The 25,591-nt window shown below is 43.3% G+C and overlaps 1 protein-coding gene across 9 annotated transcripts in view; it reads left to right on the forward strand.

Annotated features, from left to right (window-relative positions):
- The window catches only part of LOC137423607 (SH3 domain-containing kinase-binding protein 1), a 245,006-nt gene that overhangs the window by 205,992 nt on the left and 13,423 nt on the right, over nt 1-25,591 (forward strand). For 7 of the 9 annotated variants that reach the window (XM_068110944.2, XM_068110945.2, XM_068110948.2 and 4 more), the window contains 2 exons: nt 24,469-24,570; nt 24,682-24,730. In XM_068110944.2, coding sequence (XP_067967045.2) covers nt 24,469-24,570; nt 24,682-24,730 — 151 coding nt within the window. The remainder of the gene's footprint in view (nt 1-24,468; nt 24,571-24,681; nt 24,731-25,591) is intronic. The other 2 variants (XM_068110946.2, XM_078773998.1) reach the window with 1 other exon arrangement.

Here is a 25,591-nt window from a genome sequence, read left to right on the forward strand (position 1 = left end):
CTTGGTGTCGAACCAGTCGGCATGGATGGTACCTCTCCCCGTTCTTTCATTACATCCAGCTCCTTGAGTCTAATTTCCTGCTGAAGCGCCATTTCACGGTCCTTTAACTCCCTGTCGGCTTTTCTCTCCTCTGCTTCGAGTTCCCTTACAGCTCTCCTTTCTTCTGCTTTTTTTTCTTCTAACCTTTCCTGGTGTTCTCTTTCCTGTGTTGCTCTTCTTTCCTCGCTCTGCAATTGCATCTCCATTTTTTGGAGCTCCACATTTTCTTGTTCCTCGGGTAACCAATCCCAGGCTACCTCTTCCCATGCTCCTAATCCCACCATAGATTGTATCACCACTGTCTGCATCTCTGCCTTCCTCATATTAGTTCGGACCTCCAAGCTAAAATGTTTGGCCAATTTCAAGAGGTCCGATTTTACTAACGCTCTGAACTGTGCTTCACTAGGGGTCACTGCAAACCTCTCTGCGTCAAACTTCATGGTGACTGTTGTTAACACCTGTTAACCTTCACACAAGAAATTTAAAAAAAAAAAAAAAACTCCTTTGTTTTTGGAAAAATTTGGGAATGTTGGAACAAGTTCCAAATTTCGGAATTCTGGGAATGTGAGGGAATTCTTTCCCAGACTAAATTTAGGGGATTTTTAGATCCCGGACGAGCCCCCGATTTCTGTTACAGGGTCCTCTGCAATCTCCTGGTCTCGGTAACCTCCGAACCCCGCGAGGAACCCCGGCAGAAAGATGTAGATGTTATTCCGTGTTGAAATCAATCACGATTGAAACCATCCATGAAACCCTCAGAGGAAACGATCCAAATCAATAAGGAAACCACACCAATGGTTATCAACAAAAAGAATATATTAAAAATCACATGGGAATAATACAATACAATACAATACAGTAAATATCTTAAGATGGTACCACCTTATCTAGTAACGTAACCCCAAACTCACGGCACTCCCAGGAAATGGAACCGAGCCCTCCGCAATGTCTCGATAACCCCCCAAGGCGAAGTTGATGCGCTCCAGCGATCGTTGAACAATGTCCGATCAAGAGCAACCGAGGCGTAGACGGTCGAAGCGACACAGAACTCACGTAGTCCAACACCCAGCACTCGCGGTAGAAAGGGAAATCTCCAACGACGCGCACGTACACATTTGCCGTTCAATCAGCGAACCGCAGGGCAATCTTCAGACGCCGCTTTATTGCACAGCCGTCCCCGGCAAACCACCGGAGGATAAGTCCAACCGACACGACAAAAACCTTGTCCGATGAAGGTAGCGCGCGGGACGAAATGGCGGACGGCTCTAACTCGAGCAGCGGCCTTGAGGCGAAGATTCTCCTGAATTTCACCCTTGTACCTGGCTTCGCAGGCTTTTCCACACCTCCAGCGATAACCCCGATGGCCCGAGATTCCTTCCAAGGACTCAAAGTTCATTCGCCAGGTACGCTCGACCAGGCTAGGTACGGAGCTTTTTCAGAACGCCTTTTACCCCTCACGACTTCTTCTTCTTCGCTGTTTTCCTCCTCTGGGTCACGATCCGATTTCCTGTCTCATTTTTACCATGAGCGCTTTTAACCTTGTAACCACAATAACCATTTCCCTTAAACAGCAATACCCATAATACTTAGAACCCACAATAATAATAATAACAGCAATAATAATAATAAGTGCAGAATCTGTAACAGAAGCACACAAACACAACATTTTGGAGTAGGGACATCGGTAGATCTGTGGGAGGTAGAGGGCTTGGGGAGAGAAGGCATAGGAAGGGGGGGGGGGGGTGGGGGCGGTTTGGAGAAGTATAAAACACAAGGGCACTGCAAGGACTTCCAGGAAAGAAGTTGGTATTTCAAAGTGGATCTGGGGTGAAATTAGCGGGGGTAGAAAGGATCAAGGTTTTGGATGGGGGAAGATAAGAGATGGTGGTGAACAGCTGTTTTAAAGACCTGAAGAGAGGAGTGGGATTGAAGAGAGTGAGGGAGTTTGTTCCAGAGATGGGAGAAAACAGGAATGAAGGAGTGAATTTTCAAAGGCCTATAATATAAAGGCCATTGAGACTCTCTCACGCCTTTATTGTCCCCCGTCGCACCGCAGAGCGAAAGAGGGACTTTGGTTTTCCCCTGCATGCGTGCGTGTGTACGTGCGTGCGTGCGTAAGCGAAGGACCGCATTCGAATTTGGTGTGTGGGTGCAACCCACGTCAAAATCCAAGATGGCCACCACCATGTATGTCTGATGCCATGTATGTCTGAACCTTGAGCGGAATATCTTGAAAAATAATGGAAGTACCAACTTCTAATCTGGTGTGTGGGTGTATCTTGGCATACGGAAGAACCCTATTGAAAATTGGGTCGCCACGTCAAAATCCAAGATGGCCACCACCATGTATGTCTGAACCATGTGAGCGGAATATCTTGAAAAATAAGCGAAGTACCAGCTTCTAATTTGGTGTGTGGGTGTATCTCGGCACAAGGAAGAACGCTATTGAAAATTGGGTCGCCACGTCAAAATCCAAGATGCCCGCCACCACGTATGTCTGAACCTTTTGAGCGAAATATCATATCTTAGCATGTTTTCTGCGTCTTCCACTTTGTCACCTCACATCATTTCCCCGACGGGGGACCTAGGCGTAACGCTTGCCTCCACTATAACTCACCATCTGATTTCATTTGTATCGATAGTTTTAGGCTTGAGAACAATAATTGAGAACATTGACGCACACACGGGAAATTGTCGAGATACATTTTTAAAAATCGCGGCACGGTCTGTCATACACCGCCTAAAATAACAGACGGGGAAAATGTCGACATATATAAAAAATTGGCTTTTTCTTTTCCGTTAAGATATATTACTTTTCCGTTTGATGACAGTCATCACAAAAACATCAACAGTGATGCCGACATATATTTCTTCGTTCTTATTTCATTCATCATTGTTATCCGGAAGTAAAGGTGATCCTGTTTAAACCTCCATTCATTCCATCAATCTTTCTTTTTGGTTTTCACACCAGTTTTCAACATCGTGTTCACATCCAGAATGAATAAACAAACTCCATTTCACATGTGCATGGACGTGTAATTCACGTATGTAAAATAAATAAATAAACACGGGAAATTGCTGAGATATTTTTCCGTTCTTATTTAGATATTTTTTCGTTCTTATTTTATAATCTATGTGCAAGTACACTTTAAAGACGTTTATTTGAAATCTTTAATTTAAAAAATGTCATTTTGTATTCTGTAACGAAAAGAGTAACATTGGTTTTCCCGGGAGAGATAAGTGTTATGTGATGTTCTTATACACCGCCCAAAAGACGTGTGTGTGTGTGTGTGTGTGTGTGTGTGTGTGTGTGTGTGTGTGTGTGTGTGTGTGTGTGTGTGTGTGTGTGTGTGTGTGTGTGTGTGTGTGTGTGTGAGAGACAGAGAGAGAGAGAGAGAGACAGAGACGGAGACTTTTTTTTGACTTTTGAAGTCCTTTTATTATCAAAATAATACAAAAAAATGTATTTATATCTTTACACCAATCATAAATACATGAAAAAGCAATGAAACGAAAAGGTTACAGAAGTATCACGGCACACAATTTGCCAAAATAAAACATTAACTTTATACAACCTACAAAAATATTACCAGTTGGTTCTCACGAACCTCACACAACCCTTCATGACACCAAGTATTAGTGAATTCATCAAGATTGTTTGCATCCTTACAGAAACAAAACTCTAGTTTAAGTCTTGCTGACACGAGGGCATTGAAAAACAACATTACATTGCATTCCCCGGAAGGTTTACCGTTCAATTTCTCCCTTCTTGAGAGATATATTGCCAGCTTGGCTGTTGCGACAAGAAACCTCATTAACATATTTTCCTTGCTTGACTTGGCATTAAAGCCGAAAATAAAAGAATGCAACGAGAAAACAACCTTCATTCTGTGTGCCACAAGATTAAACCACCGAAACAAAGGAACCAATCTCACACAATTAATGAAGGCGTGGAACACGTCCTCCGTACATATGCAGAATGGGCAACATGTGGATGTAGGAGAGAAATGGTTGATTAACTTATTGGAGGGGACTATCCAGTGGATCACTCTCCATTGGAGATCACCAGATCTTTTACTTATGAGCTTGCTATACATGGAGTTCCATACAGGTTCAGAGGGGGGTCCCACAGGCAACAGTCTCTTCCACCGGATTACTCCATTTAGCGGCGTATCCCCCAGCAGTAACTTGACACATGACTTGTATAGCTCTTTACTGCTAGTCTCTTGAAAGGGGCTTATCCCCATGCTAACCGGGGGTAAGTCTTCCAACTTGAAGTGCACCAGTAACCCAGGAAAAATCCACTCATCGTGCAATGGTTCGAGCTCGTGGGACCAGCATACTCTCAGCCGTACCCCTATTCGTATCACCTCTCTCAACACTTTTGCAGTCACTCTTTCGGACCGAATTCCTGCTAGCTCGGCTACTTCTCGAGCTGATTTCCACCCGCAACCTGAAACTTGCCGGAGGTGCCATACTTTTGTGATGCCGGCAATTATGAAATGCTGGCAGAGGTCCCTACTTTTGGGTATGTTTGGGAAAAGCCGATTGCAGAACAAAGGCTCTTGTGCAAACATATGGATGTCGTAGTTGTCTTCTTGACGGCACACTGTGAGGTTCTGCCAAGCATTCAACACACTCTGATAAAAAACAGGAAGAGGAGATGTGTCAACTTGTTGAAGCAGGACCAAGAAACATTCGCGGCCATATCCCAGCCCGCCAGCTTGCCGCAAAATGTGGGTGGCCAAAACATGGTTTGGTAATTGTTCTTTCACCAAAAGTTTTTGCACAGTGCATAGCCGAAAGGCCATTATGCGGCTCCTGATGTCGACCATACTCTGGCCACCTTCGGCCAATGGACGGCATACAACATTTGGCCGTAACCAGTGATGCCCTCCCCAAAAGAACTCCAACAGTTGCCTTTGCACTTCCTTCACCAAGCCTTCTGGTGGTTGCAGGCAGATGAATCTGTGCCACAAGAAGGAGGCGACGAGGTTCTTGACTACCAAAACTCGGCCCTTATACGAAAGGTGAGGCAGGGCTCTCCTCCATCTACTCAATCTCTTTTTTATGCGTTCAGCGACACCTTCCCAGTTTTTCTGGCTGTACTGTGGGGATCCAAGGAACACTCCAAGATAGCGAACACCTCCATCCACCCACTTTAAACTTGCAGGAAGGTGTATTGGCGGGTCTTGCGCCATTCTAGATGCACTGTCCCTGACAGAGGGAACCCATAGCGCTTTGCTCTTTTCCCAGTTGCACTTCAACGAGGAAGCTAAACCAAACAAATGTAGGCACTTAGCCAGAGCTGCAATGTCGTTATTGCTTTTAACAATGATTGCAACATCATCAGCATACGCCGATACGACAACTGGAGGATGATCAGGAGATATACTCATTCCAGAAACGTTATTCCTTAGTAACACGAGAAGTGATTCCATTACAAGGGTGAACAGTAAGCCGGAGACGGGGCAACCTTGCCTTACCCCCCTTTGAACCTGTATGGGAGAACAAAGCTCATTGTTCACCTTAACTAAACTGAATATATTGTTGTACAATAAAGCAATATAAGTTCTGAAATTATCTCCAAATCCACAGGCTTCAAGCACATGATTCAAAAAGACATGATCGATGCTATCAAAAGCCTTTTCTAAATCAAGAAAAATTATACCAAAGTCATTCTGCACACAGTTGCCATCTATGAGATCTCTAATGAAAAATATGTTATCATACATAGATCTACCTGGAATACAATAACTCTGATCAGGGTGAACCAAATCGCAAATTACCCTTTTAGCTCGATTCGCCAGAACTTTTGAAAGGATTTTATAATCAGTGCATAGTAGAGAAACAGGTCTCCAATTCTTCATTTGTCGCAAATCACCAGCCTTTGGAAGAAGGGACATCACCGCTCTTCTCAAACTTAAAGGCAATTCTCCATGAGTCAGTGATGATTCAAGAACATGCATCAGTTCTGGACCTAATAGTTCCCAAAATTCCACATAAAATTCAGCCGGCAGACCATCGATTCCAGGGGATCTTCCCGAGTCCATTCCAGCCAGGGCTTGCATTAACTCCTCGAGCGTAATTGGCGAGTCCATATCCAGCCGCTGGGACTCGGTTAACGAGGATAGGTGAGAGGTTAAAAGTCTCATTGTTTCATCACAAACAACCTGTTTTGAAAACAGTTTGGAAAAGAAGTCCTGAACACATAACCGTCTGTCTCTGGGATTTACAACGACAGCTCCGCCAGGATTAATTACAGAAAAAATGTTCTTGGGTGCTTTACTGACAGAGTCCAGATGAAAAAAAGCTTTACTAGGGGTATCTAAAACCTTTAAGTTCTTAACCCTTAGTCTGAGCAACAACCCTGCTGCTTTCTCCTGGATTAACTCTCTCAGCTGAGTCTTCTTTTCTAGTAATAACTGGAAGTTTCTTGCATTATTATTTTTAGCAAGTTTACCTTCGAGCTGTACAATGTCAGCTTCCAAACAAGTCATTGTTATATTCTTAACATTTGTAATGTTTGCTCTAAACTGTTGACAAAACACCCGAATCTGGGCTTTCGTATTGTCCCACCAAAGATTAACTGAAGAAAAAGAGGGCTTTCTTTGGATTTGATTAGCCCAGAAAACTTGGAAGGCTTCTTTAAATAGACCATCTTCTAGAAGACTGGTATTAAATTTCCAGTATGCACTTTTATTTATTGACTGAGGAAAAAGAAACCCCATGGTTACTAAATGATGGTCTGAGAATATTGACGGAAAATAATCTGGAGAGACTATAGCGTTTCTAAAAGGTGAGTTTATATACCATCGGTCGAGTCTCGCAAAGGACACTCTTCCTCTGGTGATGCGGCTCCAGGTGAACTGAGGTTCATTGGGGAAAAGTACCCTCCATACATCTAGCAAACCCACCCGAGAAAGGAAAAGGGATAAATCAATACATGATTCGGGATGAGGTTCTGCCGAGTTCCTGTCCATTACAGGTTCAAAGGTACAGTTAAAATCACCCCCGATACACACATTGGTTTAGATCAACTGTCTGCAGGTGATTAATCACAGACGCAAAGAAAGCTTTCCGTTCTGTGCTCTCACTTGGTGCGTACACATTGAATAATGTGAAATGGAAATTATTAACCTCCAGTTCAAGAGAGCTGAATCGGCCTTTAATGATCTCCTGGAAGAGGATTGACTCAGGTACTAGCCCTGGTCGAAGTACGAAAGCAACACCTGCCGAAAAGGAAGACAGGTTGCTAAAAAAGCACTGTCCCCCAAAAACGCGACACCAATCATATTCTACGTTTTGGGTGATGTGCGTTTCCTGCAGTAAAAGTACATCGACATTTTTGCGCCGAAACAAACTTTGCACTTGAGCTTGGCGGGTTGGGTTTGCACCTCCACCGTTAATGTTCAAGGTGCCAAAGGTAATTTGCTTCATTCCTTATCAAAAGGTTTGATTGGGTGTTGCGAAATCTCAAGACTGGCTTTTGTAATAAATTTCCTGAGTCGGTGAAATTGTGACCTTGTTAGTGGAAATTATTTGCCCTTTCTTGTTATTTCCTTTGCCGATTGAATAAATGAACCTAAATCAGGAAATGTATCCCTGATAACTACATTTCGCTGTCTATAGGTTTCATTCAGAAAGGAGAGTACGAGTTGAGGAGATATCATTGGCTGACTCAACTGAGACTGAGACAACTCAGGCACCTCCTCATCCTCATCAGATTCCGACAAGTCTGACAAGGTCCCTCCAGGATCGAGGATGTCGGCCTCCGTGGTCACTATGGGAATTGTCAGTATCTCTGGGGATTCGCTGGAGAGCTCCACTGTGCAATCCACGATGCCATGGTGATATTTGTGCTCATCAGAAGTTGAAGCCTCGGTTTCATCCTCTTGTGGAGCACAATCTACCGAATCGATGAGCGACTCGGTGACACAGTTTTGAATCTGCATCGGTAGAGCAGCACTGCAGAGGGATGAGTCAGTCACTGTCTGCTCGTTCACAGTGACTGATGTCAATGATCGTAATGGTTCGTTCGAGGGTTTATCAACGTATTCAGCGTTGCAACTTATTTCACCCATATAGCAATTTGCGTCCACAGAGTTTGTACACAAACTTTCAGACATATTATCCTCAATTGCAGCACCCGATTCACCATCCTTTTTTTCAAACCCGATGGAAGCATTAGGAACACATTGAGGTGTGTGTTCAGCTACACTGGCCTTCTCCAATACCACCTTTTTTGGATTACTGGTAGAAAAATTATCAACCGACGCCCTTCGTTTTTTAGAACCAATAATAGGGTCCTCCTCCATTCCTTCACTACATGAGGGAATCGCAGCAAAGGTTGTGCGAGTTGGGGTCGCTTCGGTTTCTGTGACAGGAAGTGAAGTGCGATCGTTTTCTAGACTCGGGATATGCGCATCGATGCTGCTATTGTTCGTCTCACTGCAGGAGGGAACAGCAGGAACCGGTAAACTCACAGGATTAACTCCAGTCGGTTTAATAGGAACACGAGTATTATCATTTTTACAATCGGTGTATGCGTGGCCATTTTCCCCACACTTTGAACACGAAACCTTGGGACAAAAACGTTTAACGTGACCAAAGGCTCCACAGTGAAAACACGTTAGTGAGGCTGACGAGGCGTACATTTGATACTCCCGATCGTCGGATTTTACTTTAAATGAAATATTTAACCCTGTATCATCACCACGATCGGGAAGTACCATGTAAACTTGGCGACGGAAACTCATAACGTGTTTTATCCTCTCGTCTCGGCTCTTCAGAGGGATCATGGACATTCTTGACACAGCTGTTCCATAACGAGAAAGGACTGACATTAGTTTGTCGTTTGATATAAATGGTGGTACGTTTGATACAACGATTTTCATCGCTGGAGTATCCATGGGGGACGCTAACATAAAAACACCACCTTCTGTGGTTAAACCTGCACTCACGACGTCGTGAACAAAGTTTTCTTCGGACACGAAAATAACAACTTTTTGATTCATTCGTGAGGCAGCTCGGACATGCTCGCACCCGATTATTTTCCCCACTGCGAGTACCACATCCTCAGTGAGGACTCCTTCTGGTGGAACACACACAAATGCATGCTTCCTCGTTAGGCTATCGAACGCCTCTAACCGAGAGCGTGCATTCGCCATACCAGCGAATTCAACACCCCCCACTTGTCCGAACCGGACAAGAAGGTATCAAACCTAAATAATCGAACTAAAGTAAGTAATAAACGTGCATTATAAGCACAAAAATGGCTTATAAAACGCCGTCGAAGTCAGTAGGCCGCACCCAAAATGGGCCCGCTCTCAATCCTCTCTCTCTCGAAGACAAAGGTGTAGAACGGATGAAAACAAAATGCCAAAGTACACAGGATAGGAAGGAGAGGGAGGGGGGGGCAGGGGAGGGCAGGAGAGGAGGAAAACTCACAAAGAACTCACTACAACACAGAGCAGTTGCTCACAGCCGCCATGACGCCACACCCACCACAAACGGCCTGCAGGGGGCGAGAGAGAGAGAGAGAGAGAGAGAGAGAGAGAGAGAGAGAGAGAGAGAGAGAGAGAGAGAGAGAGAGAGAGGGCGAGAGAGAGAGAGAGATAGAGATAGATAGATAGATAGATAGATAGAGAGAGAGATAGATATGTGGATTTAAGCTCTCAGTCACATTTTACATGAAATGTAAAAACACATTTCAAACTGTATTTCCCATGTGCACGCACATGCATTCACATGTTATCAGAAGTAAATACATTATGTAGATTACATCATTTGTGGATCTGCTAAATTGCCAGTAACCATTTTGTAAATCTGAATGTGCAGCATCAAACTCAAGATGTCCAAATGTCACACAAGTTATCCAACTGAAGGCAATCTCAGTTCCTTCCACCAAGCTCGGAACAAGTGTGTGTCTACCCTCAGGAGTACCAGGAAGCACTATCTCTCCACACTCAAATGAACTCTCAAACCTGTCCCCTTCCTCCAAATCCTGGTGGCGTCTGGTTAAATACGTTTCTGGTGTTTGTTCCCTCTCCATCCCCTCCCTTACCTCAAATAGCTACACAGTTGACACCGCACGTGACAAAGCCGAATGCCTCAACTCTGTGTTTGCCTCAAAATCTTGTGTCCCAAACCCATCTCTCTCTGTTCCCACCTTACCCAGTCGAACCCAACTGCTCTTGGACTCTGTGTCCTTCGACTCCTGACAAGGTGGAGAAGTTTTTGTCAAACCTCGACTCTGATTCTGCAACTGGACCAGACGGCATCAGCCCATGGGTCCTAAAATCCTGCTCTGCCGCTCTATCTCACCTTCTCTCTCTGTTCTTTTCACCCTCTCTTTTGCTCAAGGTCATCTGCCAGCATCTTGGAAACAGCAAACATTACTGCTTTACACAAAAAAGGTGCAAAAACAGATCCTTGCAACTACAGACCAATCAGCCTGCTCCCAATTATCAGCAAAGTCATGGAATCCATCATTGCTTCGGATATCAAAACATTGGAAATGTTTTGGAAAATCAAAATCAAAACATTGGAAAATCCTCTATCTCTTTGCTGATGACTCCACTATCTGCCGCTCCATTCCTCATCTCTCAGATCGGCAGTCTGCAGCCTCCTCGCTCTCTGCAGACCTGGACAAAATCACAGATTGGTCAAACAAGTGGAGCATGTCTTTCAATTCTGACAAATCTCACACTCTTACTATCTCTCTCCGAAAAGACCGACTGGAAAACCTCCCATCTACATTCTCAACAATCCTCTCCAAGAAGTTCTGTCGTTCAAGCTTTTGGGTCTCACTATCTGCCATGATCTTTCTTGGGAAAACCACATTTCCAAGCTGGCCGCCAAAGCCAGTCGCCGGCTGGGCATCCTCCGTCGTGCGAAGTCCTTCCTTGGCACACCTGAGCTCCTCACCACATACAAGGCTTTCATCCGCAGCTCAATGGAATACAGTTCCCTCCTCTGGGCCGGTGCTCCTGCCTTACACCTAGCTCGGCTTTACGCTATTGAAACCAAAGCTTTCAGAATCATTGGAATCTCCTGCGATGAAGCTAACTCTGAGGGCCTTTCACTCCCTCACGGCAGGCAGGTTGGTGGTCTTTCTGTCTTCTACCAACTCCTCACCGGCCTAGCTCTCACTGCTCTGTCCCCCGAATATTCCTTCAGGATGCACAAGATCTGCCCTCTACTGGTGAAACTTCCAAAGTCAAGACTCTCCGCTCACCTTCACTCTTTCATTCCTCTTTTTTCCTGCATCTGAAACAAACTCCCACACTTTCTTCAATCCCACTCCGCCTTCCAAGTCTTCAAAACAGCATCCAAAACCTTGATCTTTTCTACCCTCGTTAAAACACCCCAAATCCACCTCTTTCAATCTCCGACTTCATTCCTGATATTCCTCGTAGTGTTCATTTGGTTTATACCGTGTACCCCTCCCCCCAGCCCTCTCCCTTCCACAGATCTACCGACGTCCCTGTTCTCTTCTGTTGTTGTGCTTGTATGCTTGCCTCTCTCTCCCCCTCTTGTCTCCTCTTCCCTTAATTGTATGTTTTATGTGTCCGTGCATGTTTTCATGTTTAATATGTTAGCTCTTACATGAGCCTCGATTCTGTATACAAAAAAGTAAAAAAAAAAATCCTCATTGTTGGTGTTTATCTATCTATAATTCCAGTAATCTCTGTGTGTGTGTGTGTGTGTGTGTCTGTGTGTGTGTATGCGACCGCTGTTTCTCGACAACTACCGGTCCGATATACTTGAAACTTGCCAGGTATATTGCTGGGGACCGGAGGATGTGCCTTTTCAAGGTTTTAAATTAATCGGACAAGTAGTTACCGAGCTATGGCGATTTCTTTACCAAACTCCGCAAGCCGTTCGCTTTGGACCAAACCATTTCATGTAAATAGAGGGGGGGGATTGTCACCGTACTCGCAAGCCGTTCGCTTTGGACCAAACCATTCCATGTAAATAGAGGGGGGGGGGGGGGATTGCCACCGTACTCGCAAGCCGTTCGCTTTGGACCAAACCATTTCATGTAAATAGAGGGGGGGGATTGTCACCGTACTCGCAAGCCGTCCGCTTTGGACCAAACCATTTCATGTAAATAGAGGGGGGGGATTGTCACCGTACTCGCAAGCCGTTCGCTTTGGCTTTGCGAATGGACCAAACCATTTCATGTAAATAGAGGGGGGGGATATAATTTTAGATATATATATAGTACGGGCATGCCCTAGTCATTGCCAAAGAGACCATGGCCTAGGCCACGGCACTCACTGCGTGCTTATCCAAAGTCCACTTTAAACTCTCATTGACTCCTTTGAACTGCAATTTACACTTTTATCTTTTGAACACTTGCATATCTGTCACTTAAGAAAATAACAATCGCACCTGTTTCGGAAGGAATATGTTGTGTGGCATTTATAATATGAAATAAGCATATAAAGGAAGAAAACCCATTATAATTACCCTTTAGAATTATACACGGTGGGTGAGAAGAGGTTCTTCTTCTTTTTTTGACGGACGGACAGGGCTAAGTGTTGAAGCGGCTTAACCACTGAAAAATACAAATACAAATAGCAGTCATTTTGGTCCTTAAACCATATGCTCCATCTTGGTGACTTCTCAGATGATTTTTGTCGTTTCTGCTCGTCTTTCTGAGTAAATATGCTGATTCATGGGGGTTTAAACATCTGTGTTGATGATCTTCTGCATCAGTGGTGACCCATTGTATTTTGCAGAACTGTCTCTTTTCAACCTGGGGAAACATTATCTCTCCTGCAAATGTTCATGATCGTATTTCTGATCTCAATTTATCGGCTGGCATTGATATATATTTTTTCAAAGATCCATTATTCTGAACGCTCATTAGTCGCTGAACCTACACATCCATCAAATCCTATGACAAGCCATAACATTAACTCCATTGCTATTCAACACTTTGGCAAGAAATAATCGAATTGGATTTTGTTTTCACATGTCTCTGATGATCCGAAACAATGAGTCTCCATTTATTACAAGATGCTTTCAAATACTCTCCAACAGTCTGCTGCACTTATTACTCTGCTCCTTAGAACTGGCATGCACACTCCCTGGTTCACTGGGAAATAACATTACAAATTAGAAAATGCAACAAAGCTCAGTCACTTGCTAATGGCATGACTTTCAAAAGAGCTAAGATCCATTGGACCAAATCACTCCCGAAAGCAAAAGCCTTGTATTGAAAACGACTCCGCCAACAATATTTTCGTGTATTTGTGCTCTTTTTCTTTCTTCTTTTTCCATTAGCCTAAGAAATTTGACTTTCACGATAACATATCTTAATATTTCACAAAGCAAACATACTCTGGTTCCTATACTTCCTTACCGTCTAATATTTTCTGTTTGGAACACATGAAGCAGGGGAACAAAAAGCAGGGTTAAATAATTATTTAACTTTCTCTGTCTGTCTACAAATATCAGTTTAAGATCGAGGAACAACTTTGTTTCAATTGGATGTTATATTTTGAACACCAATAGAAACCAACAAGATGCCCAGTAAAAGTTGGTGAAGGTAAATGAGAGAGGTACGGACACCGTTTGATTCTTACATCACTCTGCAAATCATTACCCCGTGCACGTGAAGTGAAAATCGGAGTTGAGCAATTGCTTCACTTTGTCTCTTTTATCGATCAGTCTATAGATGTCAGTATATGAACGAAGAACTACTTGATTTCAATTGAATTCTATATTTTGAATACTGAAGAACATGAATCCTGGAGTTCAGCAGTACTTTTTCTCTGAACTTTGCAAATTGTACAGAACATCATCCCAATTGTGCATGCACAGAGAAGAGGAAGGTATTTTTTACAGAGTAGCCCATAGGGCAAAGCAGTCTAGAACAGTGTTTGTCCATCCGTATGTATGTGTGTGTGTATGTATGTCCCCTCAAACGTATACCAATCAGAGCTGAGGATCTGGTCACATGACAGGGTGATGTGATTACGTCTGATGTTATTACGGCATACAACGGTTGACTCCACACTCCAGGCTTTTTGATTCCAATGTCGTTCAGGCCGAGCATATCGTCGAACCTGTCATGTATCACAATCACCATGCTCTACATTTACATTTTTAATTCAGTGTGAAACACAAACAAACCGATTGTTAAAATGATCATCAAATATCGAAAGCATTGGCATTGCAGATCTTCCAACGACACAGTACGTATAGGCCTTAGGCTTCATGCTTTCATTCATACCTCACCTTCAGGCCGCTTCAGACAAATTAGCCCAAGTTTCTTAATACAGTAGTGTTGTTTTCATAATAATGATAATAGCGTTAATACTAATAAGATAGTAAACAAGTACAAATACATTCAAAGTACACCGCCCCATGCCAAATAATTAAATATGCTGCAGCGCGGCATTGCCGGGGCGCCTCTGGCGCCCGGCAATACCGCAGTGCAGCTCATTGAGGCTGCATTGGGAGGGAGGGGTGTACACTAATTGATTGATTAATTGTATAATTAAAATCAATAAAAGATTATCACAAAATATTTTCATAATCAATTGGCTAATCGCATAACTAAACCACTAGTGCTTCATCCGAAGATGTATCTTTTAGAAATTTAATTAAATAAGTCATTTATAAAAAATTAAATAATTAATTGATTACTCAATAAATAATTAATCGATTAATCAATAAATAATTAATAGATGAAATGATTAATCAATAAATCAAAAATATCCTTGATAGCCACATCACTTGGTCACTCATGTCCAAATATTAGCTTCCCAGCTCAAAAGGTGCCTGAGATATTGGCCAAATGAGAAAGAAAATAAATAAATGATTAATAATGAAAATAAATAAATAATAATCATAAAAAAATTAAATTATTAATCAATTTGGTCAGAGAACACATAAACTACCACTATTTCATCAGAATCTGTAACTTTAAAAAAAAAAAAATTTTTTGTCATTAATCGAATAATTAAATAATTAATCGATTAATTGATTAATTAATAAATCAAAAATATCCTTTGCAGCCAAATCACCTGGTCATTGGCATGTCCAAATATCAGCTTCCTAACTCAAAAGGTGCCTGAGTTAATAATGGTCAGAAGAGAAATGAAATTTAATTAATTAAATAAGTACTTAATTAAACGCTAATAATTAAATAACTCCTCAATTAATTGATTATTCAAAAAACAAAAAATACCGTATTTGACAAAGGACTTGCTCACTACTGTGCCGAAATTTCAGCTTCCTAGCTCAAAGGATGGCTGAGATATCGTCCGGACAACCAAGAAAACAAACAAACAAGAAACCAGAGTGAAAACTGAGTACTCTCTTTCAGCGTGCGTCACTGCCGAGCCCCCTTTGGTGCCCGGCAATGACGATTTGCAATGCCTGGAGATGGCATAGGAAAGGAGCGGTGTACAATATAATCTTAACACTGCAAACCCTTTGTCTTTATTGCAAAGTTTCTAGATTGAAGTGGTGTATGGTTCATGAATCCATGAAAAGCAGTGTATGGTACAAATAAAGCAGAAGTAAGGAATTGGCCTCGTTTTTTTGTAGTAATATCATTTTCAGAATAATGTAACGTTAATATTATCATCATCTTCTATATATTAAAGTAGCGGCAGTTTTGTGTCCGGCCGTCACGCTACGTCATTACGTCTGTGATGTCATTACAACGGCTGACTCCACCAACCACCAACCACCGACATTTTAATTTACTCGTTGACCCGCTTACTAAGGGAGCGGCAGGAAGTGTCATTCCTCTTCTGGGTTATATAGATTACAGTCGATCTATGGTCTGGTCTCAAGAACATTGGGTGTGTGTTCATTTACCAAGTTTCTTGTGGAGAGATCGCCAAGTGGTTTAATTGAAGCATTCAAGCAAGCACTTCATTCAAAACTGTTAAGGAACAGCTGGCTTGGTAAGTGCTTGGTAAATGAGCACACCCCGGTCTTCCTCCCTTTCAGTTTTGTGTTAAACAGCAGGAAAACTGGGATTAATTGGTGGTTTTCAAAACAAAACCTTAATTGGTGGGTTTCAAAAGGCCGCTAGGAAAAACGCCACTTTAGCAGCAGAAGTGTCGTGTTATTTACCCAGCCCTTGTGGGGTATATAGATTACAGTAGATATTCGCTCAGTTCTGCAAGTAAAACGTACCTCACGGATGTCGGGATTCCTCCAAATTTGTTTAATGTTACAAGCAGCATGAACTACTGTTTAATAAATAGCACCGCAAAGCGGGCATAACCCCTCAGCCCATGCATGGTGAAAGGAAGCATTGATGATAATTTGTTATTTGAAGCGAAGTTGTATACCGAGTAGGATTTTGCAGTAAATAAATTTTCGCCCATGAGCCCATTTCGCGCCCATGAACCTGCCTCGACTCAACCCCAACACACACTGCAAAAATGGATTTAATCGGACAAGCCGTTCTGCTTGAAATTTACGGAAACCAATTTCAAGATGGCTGCCGTGGCGGCCATATTGAAAATCGCAGCACACCCATGAACCTTCCTCGACTTAACTCCAACACACACTGCAAAAATGGATTTAATCGGACAGGCCGTTCTCCTTGAAATTGACGGAAACCAATTTCAAGATGGCTGCCATGGCGGCCATATTGAAAATCGCAGCACACCCATGAACCTTCCTCTACTTAACCCCAACACACACTGAAAAAATGGAATTAATCGGGTACGCCGTTCTGCTCGAAATTGACGGAAACCAAAAGTTGACGGAAGCCCGGATGGCTGCCGTGGCGGCCATATTGAAAATCGCAGCATGCTCATTTTCGATAGGAACCTTCCTCTACTCAACCCCAACAAACACTGCAAAAATGGATTTAATTGGACAAGCCGTTCTCCTTGAAATTTACGGAAACCAAAAGTTGACGGACGCCCTGACACCCAGACGCCCGGACGACGCCCGTGACGACAATACCCCTTAGGGCTGAGGGGTGAAAAGCTAACCATGTGTTTGTGGTTTATATTTTACAAGCCCAACTACACCGCTGTTAGACTTCCGGTTTTGTTTTATGTCTGACAGTTAAACAAAATTGAAAATCATTCCAAACAGGAAACAAGATATTTTACCGATGTCAAAAAGGACACAAACAGCTGGCATGGATAACTATTGCACCATGTTAAATAAGGTGGCGTAAAAGATGCTGCATCAACGACGGTAAACTTCCACAAAATAATTTGTTCTCCAACCTTTGGAATATTTACTTTTATTTCAATTGAATTTTGGACTTGAACACTAGAATATAATCGGCTTTTTGGCACTTTCAAAAACCCTCCATTTTGTAGTACTTGGACAAATTATTACGGCATTTTACATCATCTCGACCAATCAAATTTGCTGTTTGCAAACCCCGCCAGTGTCCTTTTCCCCCACTCGACTGTTAGGTAAGGTGTACTATGAACTCTCGAGTTTCAACAAGCCATAACTTCCAAGCTTGAAGAAATCTTCATTGCATGGACCTGTTTCTCTTTTCGAGTCCTTCGAGCATGGTTTCACACAGTTACACAGAATCGGCTCATTTCTGAACGAGAGAGTTCATAAATATTCATAACTAGACACAATGCCGCACCCAGTGTTGAAATGTATATACAGGAGGTCATTGCTGTTTGTGGGGGTTACATTCTTGAAAATCAATCGTGAACTGCAAATCCACAAACTTGGGGAGAGGGGTGGTTTAATGGAGACGAGCGTTACGCCGAGATCCCCCGTCGGTGAAGTGATGTGAGTTGACAAAGTGGAAGACGCAAGGCGGCCATCTTGGATTTTGACGTGGCGACCCAATTTTCAATAGCGTTCTCCCTTATGCGTAGATACACCCACACACCAGATTAGAAGTTAGTAGTTCATTTATTTTTCAAGATATTTCGCTCACAAGGTTCAGACATATACAGTCACATGAAAAAGTAAGTACACCCCATGTAGTTTTGACTTTTTCAACATATTTCAACATGCAGCTATTTGATCTTCATTTCAGCAATATTGATAGATAAAGGTGATATAATATAACAAATATCATGAAACATTTACATTTTGTAGTCCATTCTATAATTTAAATAAACATAAATGCAAATTTCGCATGTGGAAAAAGTAAGTATCTACTACTATCGTGATGACTCCATCAACATCTCGCTGTCTGATAATATGGACCAACTTCTATCTACCCATCCCAACTCTCTCTTCCTCATATGTGGTGATTTCAATTGTCACCATGCCAGTTGGCTGGGTGTGGGCACCTCTCTCACCAGCCATGGCTCTTCAGCAAAGGACTTCTGCGACTCACTGGGACTGACACAATCTGTCAATTTCCCGACCCAGATCTCAGTCAACGGAGCATCTTCTCTTCTGGACTTGGTTATGACTAACTTCCCTGAAAATGTCTGCTGCTCTTCTTCTGCTCCAATCGGCTCATATGATCATGTGCTTGTTAAAGTGGACATCTCTCTGACCATTCTCAGAGAGCCTCCTCAGCGTCGACGAGTCTGACAATTCACTCAGGCCAACTGGCACGGTCTATAAGCAGCCATCAATCATCTGGACTGGTCTCCCATCTCTACCGCCTCTGACATCAACTCATCCTGGGAATTCTTCCAAAGTAAATTGCTCTCTCTCATGCACAGATTTATCCCATTTCGTCTTCAGTTGTCATACCCTTCCTCCCGTCCATGGTACACGGAATCTTGTGGTGAGGCTGTTGCCCAGAAACAACTTGCTTTCGTCTCCTGGAAAGCAAATCCAACTGAAGGAAATCCCATTTCCTTTCATAAAGCCTGAAACAAGTGTGTGTCCACCCTCAGGAGAGCCAGGAAACAATATCTCTCCGTTCTCAAGACCGAACTCTCTTATCTGTCTCCCTCTTCCAAATCCTGGTGGCGTCTGGTCAAATCTGTTTCTGGTGTTTGTACCACCTCCATCCCCTCCCTCACCTCAAACGGCTACACGGCTGACTCCACATGTGAAAAAGCTGAATGCCTCATCTCTGTGTTTGCCTCTAAATCTTGTGTCCCAAACCCATCCCTCTCTGTACCCACCGTACCCAGTCGTACCCAGCTGCTCCTGGACTCTGTGTCCTTTCCTCCTGACAAGGTGGAAAAGTTTCTGTCAACCCTCGACTCTGATTCTGCAACTGGACCTGACGGCATCAGCCCACGGGTCCTAAAATCCTGTTCTTCCGCTCTTTCACTCCCTCTCTCTGTTCTCTTCACCCTCTCTTTTGCTCAACATCATCTGCCATCCGCTTGGAAATCAGCCAACATCACCGCTTTGCACAAAAAAGGTGCAAAAACAGATCCTCGCAACTACAGACCAATCAGCCTTCACCCAATTATCAGCAAAGTCATGGAATCCATCATTGCTTCAGATATGAAATCTTTCCTCTTCTCCAATGGCTTCATCTCTGATCATCAATTTGGTTTCAGACCTGGTCACTCTATTCTGGACATGCTGCTTCTGTTTTCTCAACAATGGATGGGGGTCCTCAATGCCAAACAGGAAATTGGAGCTGTCTCCCTTGACATATCACGTGCCTTCGATTCGGTCTGGCACCCCGCTCTGCTCACCAAACTCTCCTCCTTTGGTATCCATGGAAATCTCCACGCATGGCTGGCGTACATCCTCTCCAGTCGTAGTCAACGTGTGGCCCTGAATGGGTTTCTCCTATCTCCTCTTCCTGTTCAGGCTGGAGTTCCCCAAGGTAGTGTTCTGGGCCCTGTGCTTTTTCTGGTCTTCATCAATGATCTCTCTGACTCTTGAAAATCCTCTCTATCTCTTTGCTGATGACTCTACTCTCTGTCGCTCCATTCCTCATCCCTCAGATCGGCAGTCTGCAGCCTCCTCACTCTCTGCAGACCTGGACAAAATCACAGACTGGGCAAACAAGTGGAACATGTCTTTCAATCCTGACAAATCTCACACTCTTACGATGTCTCTCCGAAAAGACCGACTGGACAACCCTCCCATCCACTTTCTGAATAATCCTCTCCAAGAAATTCTGTCACTCAAGCTTTTGGGTCTCACTATCTGCCATGATCTTTCCTGGGAAAACCACATTTCAAATCTTGCCTCCAAAGCCAGTCGCCGACTGGGCATCCTCCGTCATGCGAAGTCCTTCCTTGGCACGCCTGAGCTCCTCACCAAATACAAGGCTTTCATCCGCAGCTCAATGGAATACTGCGCTCCCCTCTGGGCTGGTGCTCCTGCCTCACACCGAGCTCGTCTTCACGCTGTTGAAACCAAAGCGTTCAGAATCATTGGAATCTCCCGCGATGAAGCTAACTCCAAGGGCCTTTCACTCACTCACCGCAGGCAGGTTGGTGGTCTTTCCGTCTTCTACCGACTCCTCTCTGGGCATGCCCCCCCAGCTCTCTCTGGGCTCTGTCCCCCAAATATTCCTACAGGTCGCACAAGATCTGCCTGCAACCCTCTAATGGTTAAACTGCCAAAATCAAGACTCTCTGCTCACCTTCACTCCTTCATTCCTCTTTTCTCCTCCCTCACTCTCTTCAATCCCACTCCACCCTCCAGGTCTTCAAAACAGCTCTTCACCACCATCTCTTATCTTCCCCCATCCAAAACCTTGATCTTTTCTACCCCCGCTAATTTCACCCCAAATCCACTTTTTTGAAATACCAACTTCTGTCTTGGAAGTCCTTGGTGTCCTTGTGTTTTATACTTCTCCCACTCCCCGCCCCCCTTCTCACGCCTCCTCCCCCCAAGCCCCCTCCCTCCCACACATCTCCCTGCTCTCAAATGTTGTGTTTGTGTGCTTCCCCTTCTATCCTCATCTTGTCTTCCGCTCCCTCTTTTTATATAGTTTGTTTGGTTGATTTGTTTGTGAAATAAATGTTAGCTTTTTCACGAGCCTCAATTCAGTATACAAAAAAAATAATAACTACACCCCTATATTTATCACTACTTCAAATACCTAAAATTTGAATCAGGTGCACCAGCTCAGGTGCAAATGATTAGAACATCGTTGGAGAGAACCTTGGAGGAACCTGTCTTATTTAAACCTCAGACATTTAGTTTGGTTTGCTCTTTGTTGTTGAAGTGTGCGGCATCACCATGCCTAGATCAAAAGAGCTCTCTGAGGCCTTCAGAAAGAAGGTTGTCGATGCCTACGAGTCTGAGAAGGGATTTAAAAAGATCTCCAAACAATTTGAAATCGATAATTTGACTGTCCGGAAGATCATCTACAAGTGGAGAAGATTCCAAACAACTACCAACTTGTTCAGGCCAGGCCGCCCCAGCAAGTTCAGCCCGAGAGCAGACCGCAAGATGCTGAAAGAAGTCTCTAAGAACCCCAGAATGTCATCACAGGACCCACAGGTAGCTCTTGCCACTGTTGATGTCAAAGTGCATGAGTCTACCATTAGAAAGAGGCTGCACAAATTTGATCTACATGGGAGGTGTGCCAGGAGGAAACCGATGCTGTCCAGAAAGAACATCAGGGCAAGACTAAAGTTTCCCAATGAACACCTAGGCAAAGACCAGCACTTCTGGAACAATGTGCTCTGGACAAATGAGTCAAAGGTAGAGCTATTTGGCCACAGTACCAGAAGACATGCTTGGCGAAAACCAAAGACAGCATTTGACCACAAGAACCTGATACCAACTGTAAAGTATGGTGGTGGAAATATTATGGTTTGGGGCAGCTCACCATCATAGAATCCACGATGAATTCTTCATTGTACCAGAGGGTGCTTGAGGATAATGTGAGGCCATCTGTCGGAACATTGAAGCTCAACCGAAGGTGGACCTTGCAACATGACAATGACCCTAAACATACCAGTAAATTCACCAAGGAATGGCTGAAAAGAAAGAAATGGAGTGTTCTGGAATGGCCAAGTCAAAGCCCGGATCTAAATCCCATCGAGATGTTGTGGGGGGATTTGAAACGAGCTGTGCATGCAAGAAACCCCTCAAACATCGCACAGCTGAAATAATTCTGCATGGAGGAGTGGGCAGAAATTTCTCCCAGTCGATGTCAGAGACTGGTAGACAGTTATAAGAAATGCCGACTTGAGGTTGTTTCTTCCAAGGGGGGCAATACCACCTATTAGAGCCAAGGGTGTACTTACTTTTTCCACATGCGAAATTTGCATTTATGTTTATTTAAATTATACAATGAACTACAAAATGTAAATGTTTCATGATATTTGTTGTATTATATCACCTTTATCTGTCAATATTGTTGAAATGAAGATCAAATAGCTGTATGTTGAAATATGTTGAAAAAGTCAAAACTTTACATGGGGTGTACTTACTTTTTCACCTGACTGTATATGGTGGCGGCCCTCTTCGATTTTGACGTGGCGACTCATTTTTCAATAGTGTTCTTCCTTTTGCATAGATACACCCACACACCAGATTATATGTTAGTAGTTCGTTTATTTTTCACGATATTTCGTTCACAAGGTTCAGACATCTATATATGGTGGCGGCCATCTTGGATTTTGACGTGGCGACCCAATTTTCAATAACGTTCTTCCTTATGCTTAGATACACCCACACACCAGATTAGAAGTTGGTACTTCGCTTATTTTTCAAGATATTCCGCTCACAAGGTTCAGACATACATGGCGTCAGACATGCATGGCGGCGGCCATCTTGGATTTTGCCGTGGGTTGCACCCACACACCAAATTAGAATACGGTCCTTCGCTCTCGCACGCGCACGCACACACGGACAGAGGGGAAAACCATAGTCCCCCTTTCACTCCACGGTGCGCAGGGGGACAAAAATTTAGTTGGCAACTTCAACTTTAATATTTGCCCAAACATTCTTGTGCATTGTTTTTGTTCTCTTTCTTTTCATGAATAGAAGAGTTAAGAACATAAAATAATGTTTATTTTCTTGAGTTGTTATTTTTTTCGTATGCAGCCTATGGCTGCTGGTTGCATCATTGCTGGGAGCACGGCTTTGCCACTGATGCAGTGACTGTTTCCCGTAAACTGGTACTCGTATTGCCGACTTCGGAATGATGGCAGGCTGAGTCAACCCACCTGGTGTTATTTAACCGCACGACGTAGGCTCAAACTCACCCTGAGATCTTAAGCCAGCCACCTGAACCATTAAACCCACATAAGAATTAAATAATTAATCGATTAATTGATTAATCACTAAATCAAAAATACTCTTTACAGCCAAATCACTCGGTCATTGTTGTGTCCAAATATCAGTTTCCTAGCTCAAAAGGTGCCTGAGATAATGCCCAGATGAGAAAGGAAATAAATAAGTACTTAATTAATCGATAATAATCAACGAATCAATTAATCAAAAAACAAAAAATACCGTTTTGGCCAAAGCACGTGCTCACCATTGTGCAGACATTTCAGCTTCCTAGCTCAAAGGATGGCTGAGATATCACCTGGACAAACAAGAAACCGGAGTGAAAACTGAGTACTCCCTTTCAGCGTGCGTCATCGTCGGGTCCCTTTCGGTGTCCGGCAATGACGCCATGCAGCGCCTGGAGATGGAATAGGAAAGGAGCGGTGTACAACATTATCTCGCTTTTTGCGAATGTGTGATTGGGTCAAATTCAAAGCCAATGTATAGTAAAACGAAACACTTGTCTTCATATTCATGTCCCAAATCATGTTCAGAATATACCATTCAATTTAAATAAGTTGATCCTCTGTCATAAACTGAAAAGATGGATGGATGGACGGACAGACATTATCCAATTGCTTAACCCAGATTTTTGCTTAGTGTGCATGGGGTAACAAGGATCAGTTTACATTCCTTATACTTGTCGACCTATCGTCTGCTTTAAAAAAAAAAAAATTTATACGGTTGTCCACAATATGGCACGTCACAATGTTCAATCATGCAATAGGTTTTTACAGATTGTAGCTTTACTGTTGCCATTCTTGACCCGGCCAAGTCATATCAAATACTATAACAATGGTACATGCTGCCTCTTTGACGTTCGTCATTTAAAAGTGTAAGATCACAGACAAATCACATAGGTTGACATCCATAGGGCAGAGGAAATTCCTCCTTCCGAAAATGTGCTGCTGAGTCCTGTGAGGTTGGGCGGCATCACTGTTGTGACGTTGCTGGTATCCAGACTACCCCAGAAAGTGATGCTGCTTCCTGTGTGGTGTGTGAGCTCCACTACGAACCTTAGATCCTGTAAAAAAGAAAAAGAAAAAAAAAAGGTCTTTTGGTGATCGAACATTTTTCAGATATGCTACTCCACTGGAGCGCTCCCTGCCTTTTAAACTTTGTACAACCTTGTCAATCGTGGTTTTTAAATCTTTTAAATTTCATTCTTCTAATAGTTGGATTTTCTTACTTGCTTGCCTTTTCCTTCTTTCTAAAGCACTTTGTGATTTTGCTTCTGAATCAAGAGCTCCATATAATAAATTGATTAATTGATTTATTAATCGTCAGGACTGTGGGGATGCCGGATGGTGGGAAGGTGAAATCCAAGGACGCCGAGGGGTTTTTCCTGATAACTTTGTAAAGGTCATTTCTCCTGAGGTTGATCGTGAGGTGAGATGATCAGGGAATTATAAAATTGAAAATATCACATAATCCACTGAGGTTAAACTTCCCTTTCAATTCCGGGTTCAATGCTTGACAGTCTTTTCACTTTTCCGACAGAGACCAAAGAAGCCTCCACCGCCAGCTATCTCCAACAAACCGATACTGTGTGAGTACCACCTCACTTTGTTTGTTTCTTAGCATAGCAAAAATTGCAGTGCAAAGCTCACTTGAACACAACATTTAAAACGAAGTAGAGCTCGACAGAGGTAGCCGGTGCAGCAATGGTGCCGCATAATTATCCAGGTAATGATGCATTTGTTGTTTCATCATTTCTTTTTTCCCCTCACTTGTCCATCTCCATTTCTTTGTCTTTGTTATTCCTTCCTCCTGTGGAATTCCTTATTTCCCGTCCTTTAAAAAAAAATTGTTTTCTTTCCTTTTGCTTTTTTTTTTGTTCTTTTTTTCTTTCACAGCCTTTGTTGTCCCCCGTCGCACAGCGGAGCGAAAGGGGGACGATGGCTTTTCCGTCCGTGCGTGCGTGCGGGCATGCGTGCGTGCGTGCGTGCATAAGCGAAGGACCGCATTCGAATTTGGTGTGTGGGTGCAACCCACGTCAAAATCAAAGATGGCCGCCGCCATGTATGTCTGATGCCATGTATGTCTGAACCTTGTAACCTGCATATCTTGAAAAATAAGCGAAGTACCAACTTCTAATCTGGTGTGTGGGTGTATCTAGGCACAAGCAATGATGCTGTTTAAAATTGGGTCGCCACGTCAAAATCCAAGATGGCCGCCGCCATGTATGTCTGATGCCATGTATGTCTGAACCTTGTAACCTGCATATCTTGAAAAATAAGCGAAGTACCAACTTCTAATCTGGTGTGGGTGTATCTCGGCATAAGGAAGAACGCTATTGAAAATTGGGTCGCCACGTCAAAATCCAAGATGACCGCCGCCATGCATGTCTGAACCTTGTGAGATGAATATCTTGAAAAATAAGCGAAGTACCAACTTCTAATTTGGTGTG

The sequence above is a fragment of the Myxine glutinosa genome, chromosome 3, assembly GCF_964187855.1.
Source record: "Myxine glutinosa chromosome 3, kmMyxGlut1.1, whole genome shotgun sequence".
Lineage (NCBI taxonomy): Eukaryota > Metazoa > Chordata > Myxini > Myxiniformes > Myxinidae > Myxine > Myxine glutinosa.